Source organism: Manis pentadactyla, chromosome 2, assembly GCF_030020395.1.
Source record: "Manis pentadactyla isolate mManPen7 chromosome 2, mManPen7.hap1, whole genome shotgun sequence".
Classification (NCBI taxonomy): Eukaryota; Metazoa; Chordata; class Mammalia; order Pholidota; family Manidae; genus Manis; species Manis pentadactyla.
Genome location: NC_080020.1, coordinates 180,746,433 through 180,772,179, shown reverse-complemented (window position 1 = coordinate 180,772,179; position 25,747 = coordinate 180,746,433). Strand labels below are relative to the sequence as shown.

Here is a 25,747-nt window from a genome sequence, read left to right as displayed (position 1 = left end):
ATGTGCGCCCACACACGGAAGGTGGCATGGGCTGGAGGCGAGGCCGGGTGGGTTTCTTGAGAGGGGCACTGGAGGTGGGCAGGTGGCATTACAGATGGGTGGATGACCCAGACCAAGGACTGGAATAAGAAAAAAAGAGGCCAAAATTTATCAGTGAACATCTGATATACTTCTTCAAAAAGAACAACCTTCTAATAGCTAGATTCTGCAGACAAACGTTGTACTATTTTGAGAATTGAGGTATTTCCTATAATTCCCCAGAATTTAACAACAGATGAGAGGAAAACCATGGAGCTTCAAAAGTTGACAGACTTTTCCTCTGAATAATTGACTTTACTGTTATTGTATCTTGACAATAAAGGAAAATCAGAAGTACAAAATACACTGGGTTGAGGCTATTCTCCCAAGGTCAGCACTGCCTGGTTTGGGTGGAAATTGGTCTGAATAGAGAAAGGTGACTAGAAGACAGATGCCTAATGTTGAACCTGTAGGCTGGCTCCCTCCTACCATATATGCGAATTTTGTAAAATATAATTTCTTACTCTTGGAAATTTGGCTATTCTTCCCTCTCCTATGTAGGGACCTTTAGTTTACCTGGAAGTTCTTGAAGAAGCACATGCAGTTGTTCACACGCCCCGGGTCTGGGAACGAGACCTCTTTGTTCGAAGGCCAACCTCCTTGACAAACAGGATCTCAAGGAAGGAGAGAAGAAAAGAGGCCAGGCCAGAGGTTTTGCTTAAAACTACCCATCCTGGGATGGGATCCTGGGCACTAGCCAAGGGCTTCTTGGGGTACTGATGATGGGACTCTGCATTTCAAAATGAAACAAGTGTTTTCAGGATTATGTGCATCCACTCAGCTCCCCTGGGTTTTCCTGCTAAATTTTTGTTTTTCTAATAAAGGGTGGGGGTAGAGAACAAGGTGGCAGCAGCTAGCAAACAGCACTTAGGGGAGAGGAAAGGTGTGCGCAGGGCTGTTTTCTCAGGGACACCTGGAACTTATTAGGGAATCTGGTTTACAGCTTTCTGAAGTAGGACACCCCTACCGAGTGTCTCGATGAGACTATGAGAAGGCTGGCAACTGGCAATTTTCTTCTCCCTCTTGGGGATGGAGACAGATGGGACAACCCCACCCTCCAGAGAGACAAGCAAACAAGTATAGTCGCTTCATCACCCCCATGCCCCCAGGAACACATGAACTGATAGAACGGTACACAGCGCCCGGAGCCAAGCCCATCCTGACAGCCACTGCAGGTCAGCAGGCCTACATGTCTGAATAGACATAGAAAATAAGGTTAAGAAAATGCATAAGAAGCCAGACCACATCACTCAGGAATCATCTAGCACCGTTAAGCAAAAGTCACACTACAGAGAAGGAATTGGAAACTTGATTCCAGGCCAGGCTCTACCAAACAAGTTGTTTATCTTCTTTGGGCCTCAGTTTCCTCATACATAAAATAAAGGGGTTGCCCCAGGTGATCCCCAAGGTCTGTTTGAGAGCTAACAGTTTCATGTGTAATCCTTCTCTCCTCCTCCTAAGAACATTCTAGGTTTGACTAAGACTGCTGCTTAGAGGATTCAAGAGCCATGCCTGTAGAAACTGTTATTTTACATTTTCAAAGATGGCTAACTTGTTATGATCACAATTTGTATTATTTTTACTGTAATCCACCACCAAAATAGGTCTCAACAGCTGATGCAACCAAAGCAATATTCCATATTCTTACTGCAAGGGCTTTTTTGGTTTTTTAAAAAAGTATGTACACATGCTATATATAAAAATATAAATATACACCATTGGCCTCAACCTCAGGCTGGGAGACGAGACTGATCACATGCAACTCCGGGCATCTTTTGCCTCTCAGAAGACAGTGACCTGGAGGGAGGGCCGGTGACCCAGGAGGCCCTGGCCCACGAGGTCTGGGTGCTGTTCTTCACTCTTCAGCAAACACACCTTTTCCCGCAGTACCAGGTGGACGGGCTTCTGGCCGCCCCTTATCCCTTTGGTAAACAGAAAGCTGTCACCCATTTGGGGCTCACCTGTCTGAAGGGCCTACACTGGCTCAGGGGTCCTCTTCCAAAGAGGACAAGCAGAGCAAGAAACCAACCAGGCACAGGGAGGAGGCAGTCTGGGCCCAGGAGGCAGCTGCTGGCGGGGAAGAGACGACTGTCCCCAGCTCGAGGACAGTGTTTTCTCTGGGAGCCAGGGGACAAAGTGAGTATTCTTTCCTTGTGAAAAAGCTACAGAAACAACATTCCTACACATGAAAATGGTTTGTTTGTGCTTCTAAATATTGAAGTTAGGTGAAATTCCGAAATGAAAGGACTCTGCTCATCAGCCCATAGCTTAGCTTCACTGCACTGCCCGCGGGGTTGGAAGCAGGAAGGCTGGGTGTCAGGGAACACTGAGTACATCCCCTGTGTGAACTAGCAAAATGGAAATAATAGGATCCTACTATCCATAGCTTAAAATGATAAGATGATATATGGATAAGTGAAGAAAGACACTTGTGGGTGGCCTAGCAACATGCCTCTGGGCTTCCTGAAACTGAGAGCACTTCAGAGCTTTTGTTTTGAGCCTTAGGTATTTAATTGCTTTAATTTAGCCAATGAAGGTATTACATGCTGAGCAAAAAAGATCCTCCTCTTACTATGTAATGTGAGCTTGATAATTACTGCCACCAAGAAGATGAAGCAGCTCCCGCCCATCTTCTGAGACCGTCCACACCACCAATGGCACAAGGTCTCAGCCAGCAGCAGTGACGGGACGCTGCTTCCCGCTGTCAACCACCAGGAAGCACTGGGCTGCTCCTCCCAAAACATTTTTGCCTTTCTTAATAAATCCCCGCAGACCACTTTCACTAAACTTTTGAGAAGTAATTTAACAATTTCAATCTGTTTTCTCTTTCACTTAGCTTCCCCCTGCCCTACTCCCGTCCCCCTAATTCCAAAGGGAGAGACAACAGAAAGCATTTTGATCAAGTCATCATCTAAAATGAGACTGGTGCTTTGAAGCAGGGACAGGGGAGCGTCACGCTTTCACTGAAGACAGGAAGAGGTGGCTGAGGCTTTAATCTAATGCACTAGTTCCACCACTTAGGCAGCTCTTTTGCAGTTAAGGGAATGTGGTATGCTTAATATGTAAAATTTACTAACATTTACTGAATAAATATTTCCTTTCTTTAAAGTTCTCTGAAAGACAGCAGGCTGGGGTTTGCATTCTGGGCAAACCGAGGGTGAAAATGAGCACTGGTGGCTTCCTCTCTCTGGGCCTTGGTGATTCTATCTGCAGAGATGGAAGTGTCCAGACGTACCTCACACGGTAGTCGTGAGGACCAAATACAATCTCACATGTGAAAGTGCAGGGGACGGTGCCTTTCGTAACTCTCCTCTGGGCCAGCAAATGGTCTTACAGGAAATATGGTCACCCTGAGGAGGTTTTGATTCTAAAGGGTCGATGATCAGAGCTAACTAATGGCTGGAACCAAGTTCAGAATCCAGGTCTCTCCTTAGCCTCCAAACGGCAAACTCAGGGGTCACATACTGCTTCATCTTGAAAAAGCAAAAAAGAAAACTCTTAGAAAATCAGTAAGTGAACCCCATTTATTACAAAATTGGTAAACCTGCCTTCAGTATTAGTGTTTGTTGGGGATGGATTAGGTGGAAAAAACTCTTTAAGGAAAGGAAATTTTTGGTATTCTGCACTCTTCCAATTTTATAAATGAAACCTTGGTAATTGCAAAATTCAATGAATTCACTTTTTCTACTTAATCAAGAATGAAAATAAGTGCAACTTGCAAATATTCAAAAGCCCAATCTACAAGACCAATTGCTTCTTGGTATTTTGATTTCAAACCACTTGCTCTGGCCATTCTTTAGAAGACATCTGGGGGGATGGGAGGTGGTTCTGAGATGTCATGAGGGACAACTGCTCTGAATAGCCTGAAAGTAATAAAATGCAGCTTGCAATAAACAGGATCTCAAGGGGTCAAGCCTAGGGCATGAGGAAGGACCACATTTTCCAGTCGGCAAAAGATGGCCAGAAGCTGACAATGCTGTAAAAGCATGACATTTTTCCTATGTGAAGGAAGACTGGCTATGTAAAGAAATGAAACTGATGGAACACCAAAACATAACCCAAACACCAGCCTTTTTCAACTGGGTGCTAGGGAGAGAATTCGGGCCTACCCAAAATAATGCGAATAACTCTTCTCAATTCTGCAAAGGATGGCAGACAGTATCATGCTGGGTGCATAGGAGAGAAGACAACTCTATACAGGATGGATGCCTTAAGGAGCTGGGGCTTAATGAGGAATCCCTGTTGAGAAGGGCTGCCCAAATCCAGAAACAATAATTAGGTGGTCATATAAATCTAGACTATGGGAAAAAAATCCAAAACCTTAGGCAGTAGGCCTTCCAATGGCCAAGCTTTGAATTGTTATATCGGGGATCTCTACTCTCCAATGCATGGTGGGTAGGCTCCAAGTCCGTCATATGAATGGGCCACACAGAACAGTGGTCACTTATTTATCCTCTTATTTCTTCCCTTTCCAAGCTGGGTCTAAGAGAACCCTAAAATAGCTCTTGCATTTGTGTAAAAAACAGAACAGCTGAAATATCATAAATATAATTAGTCAGTAGAGGAAGAGAAGAACAGCAGTGGTGACCTGGAAAGGCTGAGAAGTGTTCACTGCTTCTCCACTGTTACACTCACGTGACCTTAGGTAAGTCACTCTCTGACTCTCTGAGCTGCTTCCGTGACTGTCCATCAATGAGGCAAATCCAACTTCACTTGCCAGAAGTAGGCAGGCTGGCTCACCTGACACGAATTCAAAATCCCCTCCAATGCCAAGACCTGGAAATCTAGGGAATTAATGTCTGCATGTCTACAGCTCTCCTCGCCTCCCACAGGCCAAACATTTCCAGTTCACTCCTGTCAGCTTTAATAGCTTTAATGTGCCATTATTTCCATGGTGGGTAAAACCTGCTTCCTAACACTAGGCAGAGAACAGCTCAGACAGGAGAGCCTAGAGCCACAGAACTCGGCTCCTGCTGCATTCTCTTTAATCTCTTTAAGCCCTGGATGGGGGCAAATCAGCATTTCTAACTATAGTGTCTCTCTTGATTCCTCCTTAACACCCCTTGTTCCCCAGAGAAATGCCCTGTAATTCTTTCTTTCTAAAAACTACGCACATGTATATCACTTAGTATCCCAAACAACAGTCCTGCCCTCTCCATCTTCTCGCCAGAGAAATACACTCCAATTCTTGTGGCTCTTTCCTCTTGTATTTCTCTCCATTTTTCCAATGCCATTGGTTATACTACTATTTCATGATTTGCATAGATATTATTTAAGGACTTCTTACTATGGAAGATGAAACTTAGTTATTTTCTACACCCCAAAGCATCTTTCTCTACAGCAAATATTTCCCTAATCCCCTGGTTTTAGAGGCAGAATCCAGCCACTCAGCACGACAGCTGAAGCACCGGCAGCACTTGAGCACAGATTCTAGATCAGCCTGCTCTGAAAGTATGTGTACACTGCAGCTGCCTTCTCCCAGGATCGTATTAAAATTACCCTGGTCTGTCTGTAAAGATGCTAATAACATTTGAAAGTGATTTTGGATTTCTGCAGCAGTAAAGAAACTGCTGTATTTTAATGGACCAAAGCCTACAGAACAGGAATTCAGAAAACTGTTCATTGAATGACCATAAAACCTGGAGCCTCTCCAGTTCTACATAGTCCATTTTCTCTACTCATCCCCAAGAATCCCCTTCCTTGCACACTCCAAGCTTTCCGGTGTCAGAGTTCTTAAATGCAGAGATCTGGGAGGAAGTCAGTCCCAAGCTGGGGTATAAACTAACCCCGCTTAGGCACAGAGCTAAGCTGGTCATGTCTCAAGTTTACGATGGCTTCCCCTGCAAGATATACCAGAGCACAGATCTCCTCCACAAGACAAAAGTACAACACAGGGAACAGACCTGAGGGTCCTCTATCCTGTCCTTCTTGAGTCTCCCCACCTCTGAAGTGAAAGAAATGAAAAGCTGTCGGTCAGAGGCCTGGAGAGTGTGCTAACTCTTAGCACTGCCAAAACCTCCCACTGCTTCAGGCTAATCTTTACATTGTTGGGGCTGCTTCAGGCTAACCTTTTCATTGTTGGGGCTGTATATTCTTTGCATTACTCATCTTACACATTCATAGCCACTGGCTCAGCACTAGAGTTCCCTCACACAGCCATATTTAATGCTAGACACACCCCTGCCTAGGTATTTTGTTTACCTGGACTGGTAGTTCTACCTGAGACCCCCATGGAGTCGATGGGCCATGAAGGGATGGTGCACCAGGGAAATCTGATGGGAGGCAAGCAGAAGCAGGAGCAATCAAAGGTTTATAGAGGGTGACAAATCCAGAAGCTCAGCTCCTATTTGCAGACTCAGCAGAAACACAGCTAGAAAAATATGACACAAAGCTACCGAGAATCCCTCAAAATCACCCACCTTTAAATGGTCCCCCAGGATAACAATAAAGCAAATGAATAAAGTAAGAAAAACTTGTAATTGTTGCACACTATACCTGGGCTTCAGGTCTTTTACAGAGTACCTATGAAGCAAAGCTTTACTGGGTTGCATAATAGTGGATTACTTACTTCTAATTAAAGATTCATTCACTTAGGAAATAAATGAAAACAAAAAAGGGGGAGACTTTCAAGTGGCAAGAGAGAAACAAACAACAGAGTGCTATGGGATTTTAAAGGACAGAGAGCAATCATAATTGGTTCAGGGGGAAATATTAGGACACATGAAGGGACAAACAGCCCACACTCAGAAAATCAGAAGAATTCTCATCAGGAGTCTCTGGCGGTGTCTCCTGCAGGAAGGATGTGGACACCCCAGGCTGGCGGCAGTGAAATGGGAAGGCGAGGCATGGGAAGACCTGGGGACCAATGGTGCTGGCCCCTAGTGACAGTGCGGGGGTAGGGTATGTGTCCGTGCGTATGTGCGCAGGTACACCTATGTGCACGCCAAGCAGGGCACTAACCTTACTGAGGACTTGCAACATGGTTTTACCATCTCGAGATTTCAGGAGCACGAGCTTGTTTTGTTTTGGGGGGGTTACCACGAGAGTTGGCGAAGTGTGAGCAGAGACAGCCCATGCTTGCTCCATGGGAGCTGGGGTGTCCATTCCGCCAATTTATTCCCCAATGTAAAATGTGCATCAATATATTTTCCACAACATCCACAACAGCCCCAAGGAACCCTCTGAAACAGAGGGAAACTCCAGCGCTGGCAGCAGAGACAGATGATATACCCATGGTTCTTCAAGTTATATCTGCAAAAGTTTTCTTGCACACATGGTATTCTCTTAGAGAATTCTAATTCCGGTCCATTATAAGTTGTAAGATGGTCTTTATGACCGTTTATCATCTTTTTATAATAAAAGATTTACAAGTTCTAAACATTGGCCTCACCAATAAAAATTTTAGAATAGGACAAGCTTCAGGAAGCCATAGACTACACAGGAGTTAATGCCGCCACTCATTCCTTGGCTCCAGCTTTCAGACATCTCATTGATTGTCTTAGGATAGGAAGTCCGACAACAGAGAGCTTGTGAACACATGGAAAACCTGGCACCTGAGCCCCTGGTGACCCTTCCACCCTTGCATGGGATGTGTTCCTAATAGCCAATGGCCTAATGGCCAGGCCTGTCTTGGGGAAGGGAGGTATTATTATTAAGAGGCCCTTGCTTGTAAACAAATAGAAAGAAGGCAACTGATCGTACACATCAGGGCCTGCACAGAAGGCAATTAAGTGGAGTGCCTTCTCCAATGAGTTCCGAGTGTCTGCAAGAAGCAGGGGTGTTTCTACACTTCCTTCCAGGCATCGGTGTTACCCTCAGAGCAGCAAGCTGATGCCCTGTGGATTAAAGGACAAAACCAGGAGGATGCTGGCTTCCATCACCCCCTTCCCTCTTGCCCTCTCACGATTCTATAAATCACTCTGGCAGGTAGCTGGGAAGCAGCTGCGAATGACAGTTTTACTCTGGAGCACAGGAAGCCACCTTTTAACCCGCCTGCTGTTGTTTGTCTCTTGAAACGTGACAAAGGAACAGATGTAAGCAACATGCCAACTGCTCGAGTGCTGTATAAAGCCTGTTCAGAGCCACGTCACACCAGCCACTCCATGGAGGGACAACTGAGCTAATTTCCTGAAATCCCTACCATGCTCCATTCACCTCAGGTTGGGATGTGCAACATAGCACATCCCCGCTTCCGCCTTCACCCCCACGGTTTCCAGCCTCAAAGCCTCCTCCTGAACCATGTACAGATGCCACAAGGACCAGCCCAGCCGCACCTCCTACTGGTCTTCTCTGACCCCTGTGCCCCTTCTCCTCTGGACCAGAGTACTTTACATGGTCTGTGCCACATGTATGCCTTTTATGGGTCAGTCACATCTCTGCCTGTACCATCTGGTATCTCCATGAGGGCTGGAACCATGGTTCACAAGCCCCTGTACTCCCAAAGTAGAATTTTTATTAACAGAAGACTAAGGTGACCTGTTGTCCTGGTTTGCCTGGGATTGAGGTGTTTCATAGGACTGGGGAATTTCGGTGCTACAGCTAGGATAGTCTGAGGCAAACCAGATAGGTGGTCACCCTCAATCTGAGGGAAGACAGTGAGAAAACTTTGGACAGGTCCAGGAGAGCTGGTATGTTGTGCCGCGTTGTGGATTGTACCCCTGCAACAGGGGCAACAGAGGCCAAACCAGCACAGCAAAAATTGTGACAAAGCAGGGATCTCCCCAACAGGGTATCCTAATAGGAGAACCATATTGGGGCATCTCCCTCAAAAGAGTATCTCCACAGCAATAGCAAATGAAAATTGCCAAGTGTCTCTCTTGCTCTTATAGAGAATCTTTCTCTGACTATTCACTAACTAATCTGGAGAGCAAAGGACAAAGGGAACTTACTGTAAAAACGTCATCGTCACCAAGTTCAGCTTCATTATGTATGGTAGAAGATGATGTTGTTGAACCTAAAAAGACAAAAGAAAAAGTGTTTCCAAAGACGGTAAGTCAATCTAATCATTTAAGAAGTATATTTTAATAAAAACACATTCCATAACTTTTGCATGTGAATCCCCAACAGAAATATATTACCTGGGGATTAAATGCTTTTAATTTACTCTTTAACTGACTCTTGCCAGGATGTTCCCTAAATTAACTTTGCCTGTTCTTGCTCTCAGTTAAGCCCTCAGACTTCTGCACCAACCACTACAGAACACACACAGAGAGAGGCACCTCCGAGGCGCTGAGAGCCTGCCCACTGCTCCGCCCCCCCCCCGCCCCCACAGTGATCCCTGGCTCCCCACCGTGTAGTGCAAAAAGCACACTGAACCCTCCGGTCAGACCCGCCCCAATCTCCCTGTGTAAACGACTTCGCTTTCTGGTTTTTAAAACTACCAGTGATGGGGTTTGTCTAAATAGCTTGTATGGGTGCCTACTGTTCTGAAATTCAGGCACTGCACTCTAAAACCCAGATCGTGGCAGCCACCTTGTGAGTGGATACCTGGGTGAGGAGGTTTTCTCTTGCAATACCAGGGAAGCAGTGAGTCTGCTCTGTTTCTGCAGGCCAAAATTCAGGCTCAGGTTAGACAACCCAGTTTATTGCACCATGAAATAAACCGGTCATTTAGGGTTCAATTTATTTACACGTTCATCTCTTTCTTCATTCTGGTACACAAGTCAGTATAACATCCCCTCTTCCCCTCTATTAGTACCCAGTAATGTGTGGATCAAGGGGATCCATTTAACTGACATCGTTAATGGCCAAAAGGAAAATATATTTAAATTTGCTTAAGTGATAGATATACCAAAAGGGAAATTTATTCTCTATCTTCTCTTTTTTTTGGTTAGGTCTTAAAAAATGTGCATTTAGAAAATACTCGCTATTATATAAAGTTGAAATTAAAAGAACTGTTCAGAAAAGGATGAGAAATATTTAAGTTTCAATGAGGGATCATAGGAGGAAAAACATGTCTCACAACACCCTCTGCACACTGTCAAAGTTTCAGAATTTTTCTTTACTACTTTAATTACTACAGCCAATCAATGTTTAAGGCAAGTTTGATAGAAAATAGCTAGGTAGAGTGTATACAGAGAAAAAAATTACAAGTAAGAGAATCACATTTTGTGTAACTTCAGTGATTAAGTACATGGACACACTACACTGCAAACTTCTATCAACAATACAGGAGCTATTTTCTCTTCAAACATTTAAAAGCTATGTTTAATAACAACACTTAAAATATTGGCTATCTTATGTCAGATCTACAATGTGAATACTAATTTTTATTCTTTTGGGCAATTATATGGTTGTAGTTCATGGATTCATGTTCTAGCTGGAATTGTCTTACTACTGATGGCAAGCAATTTTCCTTTAAGATTTGCTTTTCTTTCTTTCCCTCAAGTTCTCAGTGAAGAAAATAATTTCAGAACACTTTTATGCCTTAAACAAATGAAACATACATTCTGATTAATTTCCCCAAATACTGAATGGGGCCTTAACATGTTTTGCTTGATATTTCTCTCTTCCACAGGGCCCTGGCTTTGGTACCTCTGTCCCTCTGATTTGGTAACTAAATGTGTTGAAGTGGAGAACTTACATATTTTCACTTGTGGACTCTAGAAAAGCCCATGAGAACTAACTGTCCAACAGCCTCCAGGCCACCATCAAATGCAATTCGCCAACTACTCACTCACCCACAGACTAAGGCCTGAATGGAACCAGGGCTCCAGGAATCACAGATTCCCTTTCTTTTTAGTGGCAGTCATATGCCTGGGGTCTAATTACAGAAGGGCAGTGGGCAGGCCTGGAGCCTTCTGGTCCCATTAGAATCTATTCTCCACTTCTGAGCCATGATAGATCAGACCAAAGCCATTTCAACAGTCAGGGAAAGATGAAATCTATCAAAAAGTCATTCACATGGAAGTCCAGAACTTGCCTTTTCAGAGAAGAGTCTAAAAACCAATTGGGTTCATTCCTTACTCTGAAAAGCATCTCCTTTTCCCCTGCACTGTCACTATAATTGGTCTCCTTGGTTGTTCCTCAAGTTTTGGCATCTACTGACCTGGGCCTCTGGACCCGCACAAATAAACCTCAAATACATGATGGCAGGCAACTGGAGTTAAGAACTTGGAACATTCCCATATTCCCATTAAGAATGCAATGAGAAAATCAATACCTTCTATAAGGTCTTCAATTGCTTTCCTCACTCCCCTGTCAAAGGCACGAGCATCAGCAGGGCTTTGGAAAGTAAGTCCAAACTTCCTATTGTCGACCTTCCAATGATGAAAGATTGGGTTGGCTTTAGTGTAGACCAAGTCCTTCCTTACATAGCATTCCAATACCACCTGAGGGATTCAAACACACAGGCTGGTCACTTGTGAAACACGAGGGGGTCTGGTCACAACTACGAACCACCCATCATTGATGGCAACCAAGGAAAGCCCTCCAGCCCTGTCGTCACGTAGCTGTGAGTCTCTCCATCTCAAAGCAGCTTTACTTGCCTCTCCCTGGTCTGCGCCTGGGAGCCCTCCCTCCTCGCCCCCCTTGCCCAGGGGATCCCCACTGTACCGCTCGACTCAACCACTCTCTTCATCTCACTCACTTTAATCGCCTCTGCCCCTGACGGGGGCACTAAGCTGAGGCCCAGGTCTTGGGGCTTTGCTCTGTTCCAGGCTGACTGCTGCTATGTCAGGGCCTTTGTCTTAATGGCTCTCAGTCTTTCCCTCCACTGTCTGAATAGGTGTTTCCCAGTGACCTCAAATTTAACATGCTGAAGAATTTACTAATCTCTTCTGAACTTCATGTCACTAGTTTCCTTCCCCAAATCTAGCAAGTCAACCCCTCTCTGTTCATTCTCTCTGGCTCAAAAATCTCAAAGGTTTTTTCTTGGCCTCTTCTGCTTTCTCTGTCCCCTGTATTTACTCTTTTATTTACTCCAGTTCTTCTTGTCCCCTTCCCTATTTAGTACTCTATTTCATATCATTCTGTAACAGTTCCATGTACATTAGTCTGTTCCCCTAAGCAGACTATCAAAGATCAAGATGTATCATAAAAATAACTTCCCTCTGTAGCTAGCACAGTGTTATTGTTGATAAAGATACCAGAGTCTAATATTATACAAGCAGCACTGCGAGCATGTGAATGTAAGCTTCATTATTTATTCATAAAGAGCTCCAAAATATCGACATGTATTCCTATGGCTTCATTGTATATACCAAAAATGATTTTGCTAAGTCTTAATAGCTTTGATCTTGTTCTGGCAAAGCTCCACATTTAACAAAATGAAACCTTATTAATCTTAGACTGAGTGAACGGAAAGAGTAAAGGCCTGCCTAAATTAGTATAAATTCAAATTTGAGAGTATCTTTAAATGCATTCAAGTTTCAAGAATACATCTAAGCAAACAGAAATTAAGTGCTGCCAAACAAATGTTCCCTGACTTAACAGATGAGAACAAGTCAAACTGGTCAACCAAATAGTTCCAAGCAGTTAACTTTATTACTTTGTATTGAAAGAAGACAACAGTCCCCTCACACAGTTCTATTTATGATTAAATTGCTTATTATGGCCATTTCCCCCTAAGAATAGTGCAATGATTAAATGTCAGCCCAGCCCCATTCCAAATTGGAGAAATCCAAATAGCCAAGGCTTTAACTAACAAATGCTATCTATTTTAGAATTTAATAGTCTCAAAATAAACTTTTTGTAAAAACAAAGACTTTCAGTTTCTCCGTATTTTTAGGGTGAAAAAAATTAGTCGTTGGTTGACATTTTCCACGTTTAAGATTATCCCAATAGTATTTTAGAGAAGTTTAATAAATTCTTAGAAAAAAGCTCAGCCACCTAAATTAAGTGAGGGGGTGGAGCTCAGATACCATCTCTTTATGCCCTCTTAAAGTAACATCATCACATATCTAAGTGTAATGATAAAAATGAAAAAGTTTAGGTGCTTTAATCTTCAAAACAGGTATAAACCCTTTAGGGAAGTTTAGGTGTTAATGTAAAACTTGAGAAAGGCTTTAAAAAATATCCTTTTAAATAAGATGTATGGGGAGAAAAGAAGTTATTATATATTCTTGTTGGAAGCTTTAAAAATAATCCATACAAGAAATACATCTCATAAAAGATTTATGTAATTCAGATGAATACATGAAGGCTCCATTCTTACTCCTAGCTCCCTCCCTACCCTCACACCTCTCCATTTCTAGAGCTACCCACTGTCAGGATGGTGGACACAATCCCAGTGCCCTTTTCTGTGGCTTCCTCATATACTCACATAAGTTTGTGTGAGCAAGTGTGTTTAAATGGAGCCACACTGATCAAGTGCTCTGCAACCTGCCTTTTATTCTCTTTAAAAAACTGTCTTAGAGATACAGTAAGGTAAGAAAGGATTCTGTTTAATGGACACATAACATTGCTCAGCATGGATATATTAGAATTACTCAGCTATTTCCCATACTAATGGGCACTTGGGTTATTTCTACTTGGTCACTTTTACAACAATGCTGGGATATGCTTCAGTGCGGTCTTAGGGCTCCTGGGAGCCCTCCCTTCTCCATCCCTAGGCCCTTTCAGGGGGTCCAGGGTGGCAAAACTACTTTCACCTCAGACATTTGTGCCTTTTCATTGTATTGCTATTTGTGCCGAGGGTGCAAGAGGCACGGTGGGTGAAACTGCTGTGTGCTGGCACCAAACTGCGCTAAAGTCCCCGATTTATCACTGTTATATGATCAAAGCAAAAAATGCCAGCCTTCCGTAGGATTACGCTTGTGCAGCAGTTAAAGATGATTAAATCTTGACCCCTGAATACACACCTATGTGATACAATGGGAGGTACATGGCATCGGACTCTTGTACCTGCTTCTGCAGTCAATCTGCTGTAGTGTGCTGCTTTAGTTGGAATGGAAGCAGCAGCTGGCTGTGCACAAATGCACAGCTGGCAAAGGGAAGAGAGCTCCTAACAGCCTTTTCAACTCTGCGGCATGCAGAAGAATGACAGCTGTCTCCAGGGGAAGTACGTGTGCGGTCGTTCCAGCTGTGAACTGAACGGACTGCCTTTTTCATGGATCCCCACATTCACTGGGAAGACCAACTGCCAACACCTGACTCAGGTATTTGGCAGACTTTTTCTTGAAAATGGACACAGGGAGTCCGACCCTTCAGGAAAACAACTGGAGGTTATTTGTTGCCAATAACAAAATTTGAACTTTCAAGTATTGGATGGCTTCCCAATACTTAAATACTTTTCTAATGAGATTAGTGTAAGATGAAGTAATGAGATTTTTTTTGATACTATAGAATAAAATGTATCAACACTTGGGAGATCTGCCTAACTCAGGAGATCACTAGTTTCCAAATGACCAATGCATGATGTTACAGAAATCAGGAATGAGTAGAGAATCCATTCAAAGTAAAAGATTAACTAGTGGATTTTAACTGAACAGTATGAAGAGTTAGTTACATTGATAATATGGCTTCAGATTCCACATTTAAGAAACCACTGCAAACCGAGTTTTGGTATAGGATCAGAGATGTGCATCTATAATGATCTGAAAAGGCTATTAAAATACTCCTTTTCCCAACTATTTAACTGTGTGCAGCTGGGATTTTTTCATATATACTTCAACCAAAACAACATACCGCAACAGATGGAAAGCAGGAGTCGATATCAGAATCCAGCTATTTCCTAGTAAGCCAGAAATTAAAGATATTTGCAAAAATGTAAACACAATTCTCCCTGATTAATTTTATTCTGGAAAATAGTTATGTAGTTATTTGCCACAAAGTAAGTCATTTATGCTAACATTTTAATTAAGACTTTTAAATTTCAATTTCTAATATGTTAACGGTTAATAGCTATAATCCACAAAAAGTTTTTTGGGGTCCTCAATAAATTTTTGGAGTGTAAAGGGATCCTGACACCTGAAATGTTTGAGAATCACTGCTGTCCATAAATCTTTGTGTGAAATAGAATTTGGATGTGGAACTGCCAGGTAAAAAGGTACGCACATTTTAAAAGTAATAGCCTGCCAAAGAGCTTTTCAAAGAGCTCGGCCAGCTGCATTCCCACCAAATGAGATCGGGAGGGCTCACAGACCTGCACATGGGCAGCGACTATAGCGATCAAGCTCCCAGATGTTGTAACTAATCTTCTTTGGGTGGTTTCTCACAGGATTTGTTTAAGGAGTAATACCTAAAATGATTCAACTCAGACATTTTAAATTAACAGAGAATTTCCCAGGAAAAATGGACTGTCCCTAACTTACAAGAAATTATCCAAATAACAACTTATGAATGGATGTATGACACACAGACTTTTCCATACAACAACGGCAGCTAAGTTCACAGGCCTCAACCTGAAATTCAAATAACAGCAAAAACCAGTGTGCTGAAATTCTAGAACTGCACTACATTGGAAATGAATATACTGCTTCTATCAGAAAAAGCACTCCATGTCCTAGTTGGAATACTGGGAACTCTGATACCATCTATTCACTGTATTCCAAAAATGATCTATACACCCTCTTTGCCATTCCAACATTTAGTGTGTGTGTGTGTACGTGGGGGATCCTTCAACAACCCACCCCGTTTGCAGAGCTCCCATGTACAGTCATGCCTTTCAGTGGGCAGAAGTGCTGTATTATGGAAGCTTGGAGGCCAATGGAGGGGACACTGTATCTCCAAAGATGTATGCGTGAGTGCTTGCGCACACGTCTATGCATGCACGCATGCTTGTGTAGTGGGACAGACTTGGAGTGGGATGGGGAGGGGGGTTAAGTACCACCGAGTATAGGAGTCCAGAATTTCCCAGTGTGAAACAGGCAAGGTGAGGGGTATAAAGATGGAGCAGCACAGCTGGGTGGTATGGGTGTGTGACTTAAGTACTAGTGGAGATGAAAGCCCACAAGTGTACAGACAGAATGTAAAGGGGTAAAGGGGACAGAAGAGGAATGGAGCGATGGGGAGGGGACAAAGCCCACAGTCCTTGTTGGGATATAATTAGCTATGAGAAATACTATTTGGTCATTCATACGACCAAATATACATTTCCCAGGTATGTAGGTCTTTATCCACAGTTCCGGAAAACACTGCAGTCTTAAAGGTGAAATGGGTGTTTTGTCATGTTAATGAGAGACTTTTGGCCCCACCCAAGGGCAGGGGCTGGAGGGTGAATCAGTCAATAGCCAATAATTTAGTCAGTCATGACTATTCAATGAAGCCCTCACAAAACCCATGAGAACAGCTTATTTCACTCTGTGCTCTGCTCGGTTGGATCCTGCCCTCTCAGGGAGAGCTGCTGTGCTTGGCAAACCGGAATGCCTTCACATACCACCAAGCCAGGCCCCAAGCTCCACAAGGACAGAACCTCCTCTATTTGGGACCTTGCCCTATGTACCTTCTTCATCTTGCTGTTAACTTGTATCCTTTATTAAGTTGGTGAACATAGTGTCTTCCTGAGTTCTGTGAGCCGCTCTAGCAAATTAATCAAACCTAATGGGGAGGTCGTGGGAACCTCCAATCTGTAGCCAGTAGGTCAGAAGCACAGGTAACTAACTGCCTGGGGCTTGCGACCGGGATCTGGAGTACGGGGGTGGAGGGCAGTCTTGTAGGATGGAGCCCTTAACCTGGGTATCTGGTGCTGTCTCTGGGCAAACAGCATCAGATTTGAGTTCTCCAACACCCTGCTGGTGTTTGAGAATTGCTTGGTGTTAGTATGTGTGGGTAGATCCCCTCCCACATACCTATCCACACACTGAAATTGCATCTAGGTCCCCAATGAGTTATACCACTATTACTGCTAGGTATAATATTATTACTGTTATACATTTATGTAGGGAAAAAATACACCATTGCATTTGGTGTCAGTCAAGTGGGAATCACACTCGTACAATAGCAACAAACGGAAGCTGGTCCACAGCAGGACTGTCCTATTACTATGCAGAGTTGGTAATGAAGGGACCAGGTTTTGGCTTCCCAATGAAATGGTTCTCAATGCTGGCTCTGCTAAGGACTGCATACCCCAGGAGGGCATTGCATCACTTCTTGGAGCGCTGAGTTGCCCCACTATAAAGTGGGGGTAAAAGTATCTCCCTCTTTTAGAATGTTGCAATTTAACTCAAGTTACTTACATACAGCGACTCCAACAAAATGGTAGAAGTCTACAATTATTATGTACAAGTCAGTGGTAAGGTACAAGTTTACAAATGTATTTATAAAATGAAGAAGCTGGATTAGACAATCTAAAGGGCACTTTAGGTTGACATATTCTATGACAGATCAGACAAAGACCAGGAAAAAAAATAGCTCCAAGAAGATCTGTTAGGTGAGATAATGTGCTAACACAAAAGCACTAACAACAAAAATAAGAAGAGAAAAACTTTTCAATCAAAATTTTTGTACAAAAAGAACACTAAAATAAAAAGGCAAGCAGATTATAAAAATATTTGCAGCAAATATGGCAGACCCAAGTTAGTATCTTCATTATACCAGTGGGCATCAAGGAAAATAATAAGGCCCCAATGGGTAAATACGCAAAAGACATTAACAGATAATTAAGTTACAATTATTTAACAAACAGAAACATTTGAACTCATTAGTAATCAACAATATGATACCATGGCTTACTTCACCATATCAGGAAAGAGTTAAAATATCTGACCTTCAAAAGGTTACCGGAAATTCTCATATATGCTGGTAATAGCTCTTTGTACAGTAATCAAGTCATACAAATTTCACCCCCCAAATTATCCCAAGAAAATAACAAATGTAGAAAATGCAGGAAGGTATCTCTAAATGGAGGTAGGTAATTCTGGGGGGAAAAGGGGAGGAGCATCTTAACATTTATAGTAACACTGAAATCCTCAGACCATGAACATCAACTGACAGCAACATGGAAAATTTCTTATGAGAATGGTAGGGCAACACAAAAGGGATACAAAACTCTTCATGAGCTCTGATTGCAGCTATGTCAAAATAAAAATATGTGCAAGGGGGAAAACAACATCAAACGGCCAAAGGTGGTTGTGCACACATGACTCTGGCTCAGCTCTGAAGGGTCACAGTGACAAGGCAGCAAATAAATACAGGCCCCCAAAATGGGTCGCCAAAAACAAGGAGTCTTTCTGAATCAGAATTTCTTCAGTTATAATTACACAGGCTGCTATAAGGATACGATACAACCTAACTAAAGGACTGTACTTAGCACACAATAAATGTGGTAAATGAGAGAAAAATGGTAGTACTTTTTATTGGTAGTGTGGTTACACTGCTTTACTGTGACTATCTTACAAACAAGAATGCTTTAATTATGTGACTACTATGTAGGGAATTCCCTGAATGGACACACTTCTTAAAATGAGCTATACTCCCCCTTGAAATTGTCATTCATTTCATTTTCAAAAAGTAATCAACTGTGAAAACAGCATTACTGTTAATCCATATGTAACATTTACAAATTGTTCTGTCTTATCTATTTTGTAACTTTTCTAAACAGTAAGAAGTGGTTGGAAAAGATTAAATTTGTACCCTTAGCTTGCCTCAGCTAAGGGTCTCAAATGTAACACTGACATATTCCTGTGGTATCTTTATATTTTCTCTATTGAGATCCTCTACGACCCCGCACATTTTGAAGGAATGGTTGGCTTGACTATACACTCCATGATCAGATACAGGTAGGAGTAATGTTCTTCCAGGTTCAAGGTCACCAAGTGAAAAGGAGACTGAATTTCACTCTATATTATAGCTTTCTTCATAACAGAATGGGACATTTAAGTTCCTTCATGAAACTATGTTATGAGCTATCAATGTTCCCACCCATGTGAAACAGTAATTATTAGTCTTCAAAGTATATATTTATAAGCATATAAAATTATTATAGAAGTGTGATATCACTTGTTATTTTCTTTTTCCAAACATATTTTATTCATTAGCTTGTGAAAAAAAGCTATAGCATCATTTGGATAAGCATTCACCTAGAAGTAACCAAATGTCCGGTGACATTCTACCTTGGAGTTTACCATCCACCATCCAAACCCTATCAATGGCTCTATGAAGAAACCCTACATAAAAAAAAACTGACTTCTTAGATCACTCCAGTGTAATTCATGATAGAGAACATGCTTTTGTTCGGAGTATCTTGTCACAGTGACAGAAAGACGGCTTAATTAATCAAGGATGCAAACAAGACAGCCAAGTACACCACTTTTAAGCATCTGAGTTACACAGTGTGTGGTTAAAAAGTGACTTTGCTGGCAAGCATCCGCTTCAGAGGTCTGATTTCTGGAGCTTTCACAAGAGTTTAAAGTCAGAGAGAGAGAGAGAGAGAGAGAGAGAAAGAAAAAAAGAAAGAAAAAAAGGCACCTATGGGCTATGACTTAACATAAAGAAATCAGTCATTGCTGATTTAACCCATTTAACATTGCATGTCTGCCATTACCAGTTTGTCTTTCTGTCGTTCACCATGGATGAGAAAGCCGCTTCGTCCATTGCCTTCGGGGTGCATGACCTTACAGACCCCCACACGACTGATCCCGCCTCCTTCCTGTGGGAACCATCCCCCGCTGGAGTCATCTCTGGTCATAACCACAGCCTTGACACGCACAATATAGCTGTCACTAAAACGACAACAAGAAGAATGGGGCATGACAATGGTCTGGCAGCTACAGGACATGTTCACAATGCAAGATGACCACCAGCCAGCACTTTTCTGGACTCATCAAAAGAAAATCTATGCCTGGCAGCAACCTTAAAAGGTAGCCCATCTCAACTTTTAGGGAAAGAAACAAAAAACACTTAAACTCAGTATCAAAGTACATTTTAAAAAAGATACCCACTAATTTAAAAATATTTATGAGTCTTTGAAAATATATGTATGCAGGTATGACATTCTCCCAGTTTCTGGGTTAAGTATTAATAATAAAGTTAATGAACTGATTACTATAATTTGGTATCTGTAAGTGGGAAAGACAAGCCTATTAACCTCAGAGGATATTATGGTTTTAACCCTTAAAACTTAGTTTACAAAGAATGACCAAGGTTTACTATGTTAGAAAGCTAATAATCTTCTGATTTAGCATGAAAATAGGAATCCACTTCCAAATCACAAATTCACCATGCAATCAATTATATAGTTTGGAAAATATTTCAATTCAAACACCCTTTACACATGTGTAGCCTTCTGTTTATGATTTTATTTTTTCCACTCTAAACATCAATTTTAGAATAAGTTCTTTTGCACATTTGCCAAAATCCTCTTTCTCCTCCTGAGACCAACTCTAGTTTCTTCTCATTCTTCATCCCTTTTTGGGAAATTTATTTGGATTTTCAGCAAGGCTATTAAATTCTCACTTGCTGTTTTCCTGCTTTGGATAGAATTCATTTTCTACTCAAACATATATTCATGTCCTCTATACCCCAGGCGCTGTGCCAGATTCTAGGGAAACAAAGATGCAGGGTAACACAGAACCTTCTTTTTCTTCGGGGATCAAGGAAGACCATCCCCACCCCCGCCCCAAACACATCCTGGTCACCGAAATCTGCAATCTGATGGAGACCATTTAGATAGTCCCTCTGCTACCTCACTCACCACAAAGGCAAAGTCACCCAGATTTTTCCATGATTCCCTGCAGCTCGCCCTCTACCGTGAAACCTCACCCTTCCGCCCCCATACTGTGCCCCTGGGACTCAAGGTCTAAAAAACCCCCTTACTTCCTCATCCCTTACTCTGACCATTCCTTTCATTTTGATGTAGCAAAATATACACCAGATAAATTTTATTCTTTTAAGAACTTTAAGTGTACAATCCTGTGGCATGAAGTATAGCTGACCCCTGAACAACATGGAAGTTAGTGGCACTGACCCCATCACACCCTGCAACTGAAAATTTATTTAACTTTTGACTCCCCAAAAACTTAACTGCTAATAGCCTACTGTTGACTGGAAGCCTTACCAATAACATAAACATACATTTATTGGGAAAAAAAATCTATGTATAAGTGAATCTGTGCAGTGCTGTTCAGGAGTCAACTGTACATCCACACTGCCCTGCAACCCTCACCACCATCCATCTTGAGAACTTTCCTATCTTCCCAAGGGAAGGTCCGTACCCATTAAACACTAACTCCCCATTCTCCCCAGCTCCTGGCCACCGCCATTCTTTCTGTCTCTGTAACGACTACTCCTGCTGTCTCCACGCTGAGCCTGCGCGTGTGGTAGGGGATTCATCTCTGCTGCAGGCAACCTGCCCGCTCTCCAGTCCCTCTGAAGCTCAGTCTGACCACGCCCCCCACTGCCCGTCTTCAGTCTTCTGCAGACCCCTGGGTCTCAGTCCCTCACTTCTTGAAGACATTGCCAAGCAGGCTCGCTGTCCCCCACCTCTCCCTGTGACCCCTGCCATGACTCCTGGTAGTTCTCACTCCTCACACAGAGGGTTCTTCCAATTCCCTGGCCCTCACAGCTTCTAGAACTCTTCTCCTTCAAAGCCCTTGTCTTACACCCAACCTCAGCCACCCACACCTAGGTCTAACCCTTGACCTTGGCATTTCTGACACCTGCACAGTCTCCGTGACTTCCACTGTACACCCTCCTCCTGCTCTCCGGCCACCACCTCCCAACCTTGAGGCTCCCTCCCTCCAGGCCCAGTGTCCTTCATCCACGGGGCGACAATCTGTTCTTCTGACCTCCTTCCTCCCTCCCACCCTGTCCCCATACCCTTCATGTTCCCACTTGATTCTCTATCCAACTTCAGTTCCGTGGTCTACCAAGACACTCTTTTGCACAAAAATTTAACACACTCACCCTCTCCTTCACTGCAAATGCCTGGTGAAACCCCACCATCTGCTTTACTCCATGCCCCCACCCAGGCTGCTGAACATGTTAGAGGGAAAAAACACCACTCCACTTTGCTCATAGGTCTTCTTTTAAAGGCATAACCACTCAACCTTAAGTGGGCCCTCAAGGGCCACCCAGCACCCTGCTGCCCTTTCCTTACCCATCCCCAAGAAGATCACTGCACACGTCCTCTTGGCCTTTCCTCTTACATGATAGATGCTGCACCTGCACCCCCAGCATGCCTGCTCCTCTGTGCCAGTGCTCTCTGCCTCTCCTCCTTTACCTGTGGCTAAAGCATCCATGATCCAAGTCAGGGGGAACAACTCCATGTGAGTATCTTCTAAGTGAAAAAAGTGCCCAGATTCACATTCTTATCCAGGGACTCCTTCCCTGAGCCTCAGATCACTAAAACCGACTGCCTATATGATTTCTCTGGCTGGACGTCTAGTAGGCATCTCAACCAACACATTTCAAAAGAGTTTGAACTCTTTATTTCCAATACCCTTCTGTCCTACTGGTTCTTCCTTTGAAGTATATACACAATCCACTTCTACCACCAACACTGCCCTGATTCCAGTTACCATCACCTCTTAGATACTCTTCAATAGCCTTCTAACTTCCATGCTTGTCCAGCTTTCTAAAAAAATAGAAAAGTCACATTATGACATTCTACTCAAACCTCCAATAACTTCCTACATTACTGTGCTTATCTTGCCACTTTCCTTCTTGCTCATTCCACTCTTCAGGCCTGCTGCCCTTTATAGTCCTCTACATTCAGTGCACTTCTACCCCAGTGCCTTTGCACTTGCTATTTCTTTCACTTACAACGCCACTGCCCATTCTTGTCCCCACACAACAAAGAGGCTCTTTCCCTTATTTCATTCAGATCTCTGCCCAAGGTTATTTTCGTCAGAGAAGACCTCTCTTTCTACCTTTATATAAAGTAGCACCATCCATTCCTCTTAAATGTTCTCATCCTTTTTTGTCTTTCTACATGCTACTAAATCAGACCTGCCCTGTCAGCCCACTTTTCCCAACCAGGATGTAAACTTCACAGGAGCAGAGACTTTGCCCTTTTTGTTCATTGATATTTCCCCAGAGCAGCATCTTACATGTAGTACACTGTGGAATTAAGGTTAAATATACAATATTTACAAAGAGGTTTTTTTTTTTTTATGACTGTATCTTAAGGATTAGCAAATATTTCAATGCCATGCTGACCAGAAACTCATCATCACTGAGGCAAGAGCCAGCCTGCACTCAGTGGCCTGGGAGTGAAGGGTGGGCACCAGGAAGGACCTGTGCTGGCAGAACATTGTGGACTGTGAGTGAGAAATACATGATCCATATTCCTACAATTACTAACTAAGTACAGTGGTGAAGAGTGGGCTCAAGTCTGGCCTCTGATTATTTCTTATGAGCTACATGACCTTTGGCTGGGTGATGTAACTTCCATTTTCTTTTTATTTTTTTCTTTTTTATTTTTTTGAAGAACATTATGTTTATTACAGTCACTGTCCATCAGCAGAGTAAGATGTTGCAGAATCACTACTTGTCTTCTCTGTGTTACAAAGCCCTCCCTACAAAGAGGTTTTAAATCAATTATTTGTAGCTAACAGAATCTCTGAGAAAATAAAAGTGTTCAATACTCGTTGGCTTATGAGCCATAATGGCTTAACTGGGATAAAATAAAGGCATCCTTTCCATTATCATGAAATTATATTAAAAAAAAAAAAGAGCACATAGTTTATATCAATCCATCCATCTCAGGATTCAATTTGCATATGCCTTTAGGTCACAGAGATTAAGAACATTGTATAACATTTGCTTATAATAGTTATGTACAAATAATTTGAAAATACCCTTCTTCCCCAACACCCCATTAATTCTAGGAAAACTAAGGGTCCCTAGGATTTGAACATCTCCAGTATGAAACACAGCTTTCTCAAATATTCTGTGTACGATGGGTTCATTCCAATGGGAAATGGCCAGGGTAACTGAGATTCTCCACACTTCTTGTTAGATACATGCTTTTCCTTTGTGCTGAAGCCCTGTGCTGTTCTCCCTTCCTTGAGGGGATTAAACATGGAAAGAGGAAGTTTGCATTACTTATGTTACTGCCATCAACTTACTTTCAAAAAAGTATTCATCTATTGGAGACACTTAAAAATATTCTACCACTCGGCTTCTAGACCACAGGGGCTATAAATTTTGGCCTTTGCTTGTGGTCTGTAGCATCCTTTCCTATCCTGATTCATCTTAGGCCCCTTCCTGAGGGCGCAGACTTCTCTGAGATGGGGGCGGTGCATGTGTTGGGGGTAGGGCTGGGGCAGAATCCCCCCTTTCCTCTCGCAACAACCCTGGCAGCCAGCATTAACTGAGGCATCTGGCTATTTAGAACAAGGCAGGGGGATAAAGTGTTTCACTAAAAGCTGCAAAGGATGTCTGGATAATCCAGCTGCATGGCGGCCCGCCAACTGCTTCCTATCTGTGCTGTATTTATGTCACTCAGACACTTCACCCCACCCAGAACAGAAACGACAATGATTCTACCACCAAAAACGTACAAAGGAGAAAAACTCCCTTCCCACCTTCCCTCCCTCTTTCTGGAAAGGATTAACATGTTTAAACCAGACGTGTGGTTTTTCTGGGGGGAGGATGGAACAGGAAGGGCAAGGGCAGATTAGCCTTTTAATTTCCACAAGGAAAATGCTTCTGGTATGCTTTAGAAAAAAAAATTTTTTTAAGTGCTGTCAGTGGCAAAAATAACAAAATTTTAAAAGCTGCATCCCAAGTGCCGACTGCTCAACCAGTGTAACTGACTTGGACCTGGTAGAGTTGCACACGTGGGTCCAAATTCTAAGTGAACGGAGCCCAGCGTCTGCCCTTGAGCTAGACTGCTCCAAAGAATCAATGTCATTACAAGTGGTGTCTGACTACCACCACTCAAAGAACGCCATATTCTTCAGGTGTGTTGAGTAAAATTGGCTTTTATGAATGGGACAGAGGATCTGCCACTTACACAGGTTTAAAGAAAACACTTGGTGTTGGCTTTCTTGTAAAAACAGGACTTACTGGTGAAATAAGCCGGGCAGAGAAAGACAAGTACCAAATGATTTCCCTCATTTGTGGAGTGTAACGCAAAGCAAAATTGAAGGAACAAAACAGCAGCAGACTCACAGACTCCAAGAAGGACTAGCCGTCACCAAAGGGGAGGGGTGGGGGAGGGCGGGTATGGAGGGAGGGAAGGGGATCCAGGGGTATTATGATTAGTACACATGGTGTGGGGGTGTCACGGGGAAGACAGTGTAACACAGAGAAGACAATAGTGACTCTGTGGCATTTTACTACACTGGTGGACAGTAACTGCAATGGAGTATGGGGAGACTCGATAATATGGGTGAATGCAGTAAACCATATTGGTTTTCATGTGAAACCTTCATAAGAGTGTGTATGAATGATACCTTAATAAAAATAAATAAAACAGGACTTGCTGTCCTGTGATCACTCAATATGCAAAAGAGGGGAGGAGACATCCTTCAGCAGGATGGGGAGGCAGAGAAAGAACAATTTCAAAACTTAGGTTTTTATTTGTGGGTGCTGATTCCAGGGTAGCACAGCAAGGTTTGGATCTCAGTCAGGCCTTGATGTTCTAAGGTCTCTCCAGATCTGAAACCGGCCCTGCCTGGGGCACATTACAGAAGTAAACAAAGCAATAGTAGGAAACAGTGGTGAGGCAGCACTGTGTCTGTAAATACTGCTCAGGGCCAGACAGGTCAGCAGTGCCTCCACCTTCTCCATAGCTGGAGAAGCCTCTTATGGAGCTTTAGTTTCCTCCTTGGCAAAAATGAAGAGA

General features: G+C 42.9%; 1 protein-coding gene across 6 annotated transcripts in view; it reads right to left on the bottom strand.

The window, feature by feature from the left end:
- The window catches only part of SPRED2 (sprouty related EVH1 domain containing 2), a 117,062-nt gene that overhangs the window by 10,903 nt on the left and 80,412 nt on the right, over nucleotides 1–25,747 (bottom strand). For all 6 annotated transcript variants that reach the window (XM_057497136.1, XM_057497138.1, XM_036920733.2 and 3 more), the window contains 3 exons: nucleotides 19,499–19,676; nucleotides 11,240–11,408; nucleotides 8,967–9,031 (listed from right to left, as the gene is read on the bottom strand). In XM_057497136.1, coding sequence (XP_057353119.1) covers nucleotides 8,967–9,031; nucleotides 11,240–11,408; nucleotides 19,499–19,676 — 412 coding nt within the window. The remainder of the gene's footprint in view (nucleotides 1–8,966; nucleotides 9,032–11,239; nucleotides 11,409–19,498; nucleotides 19,677–25,747) is intronic.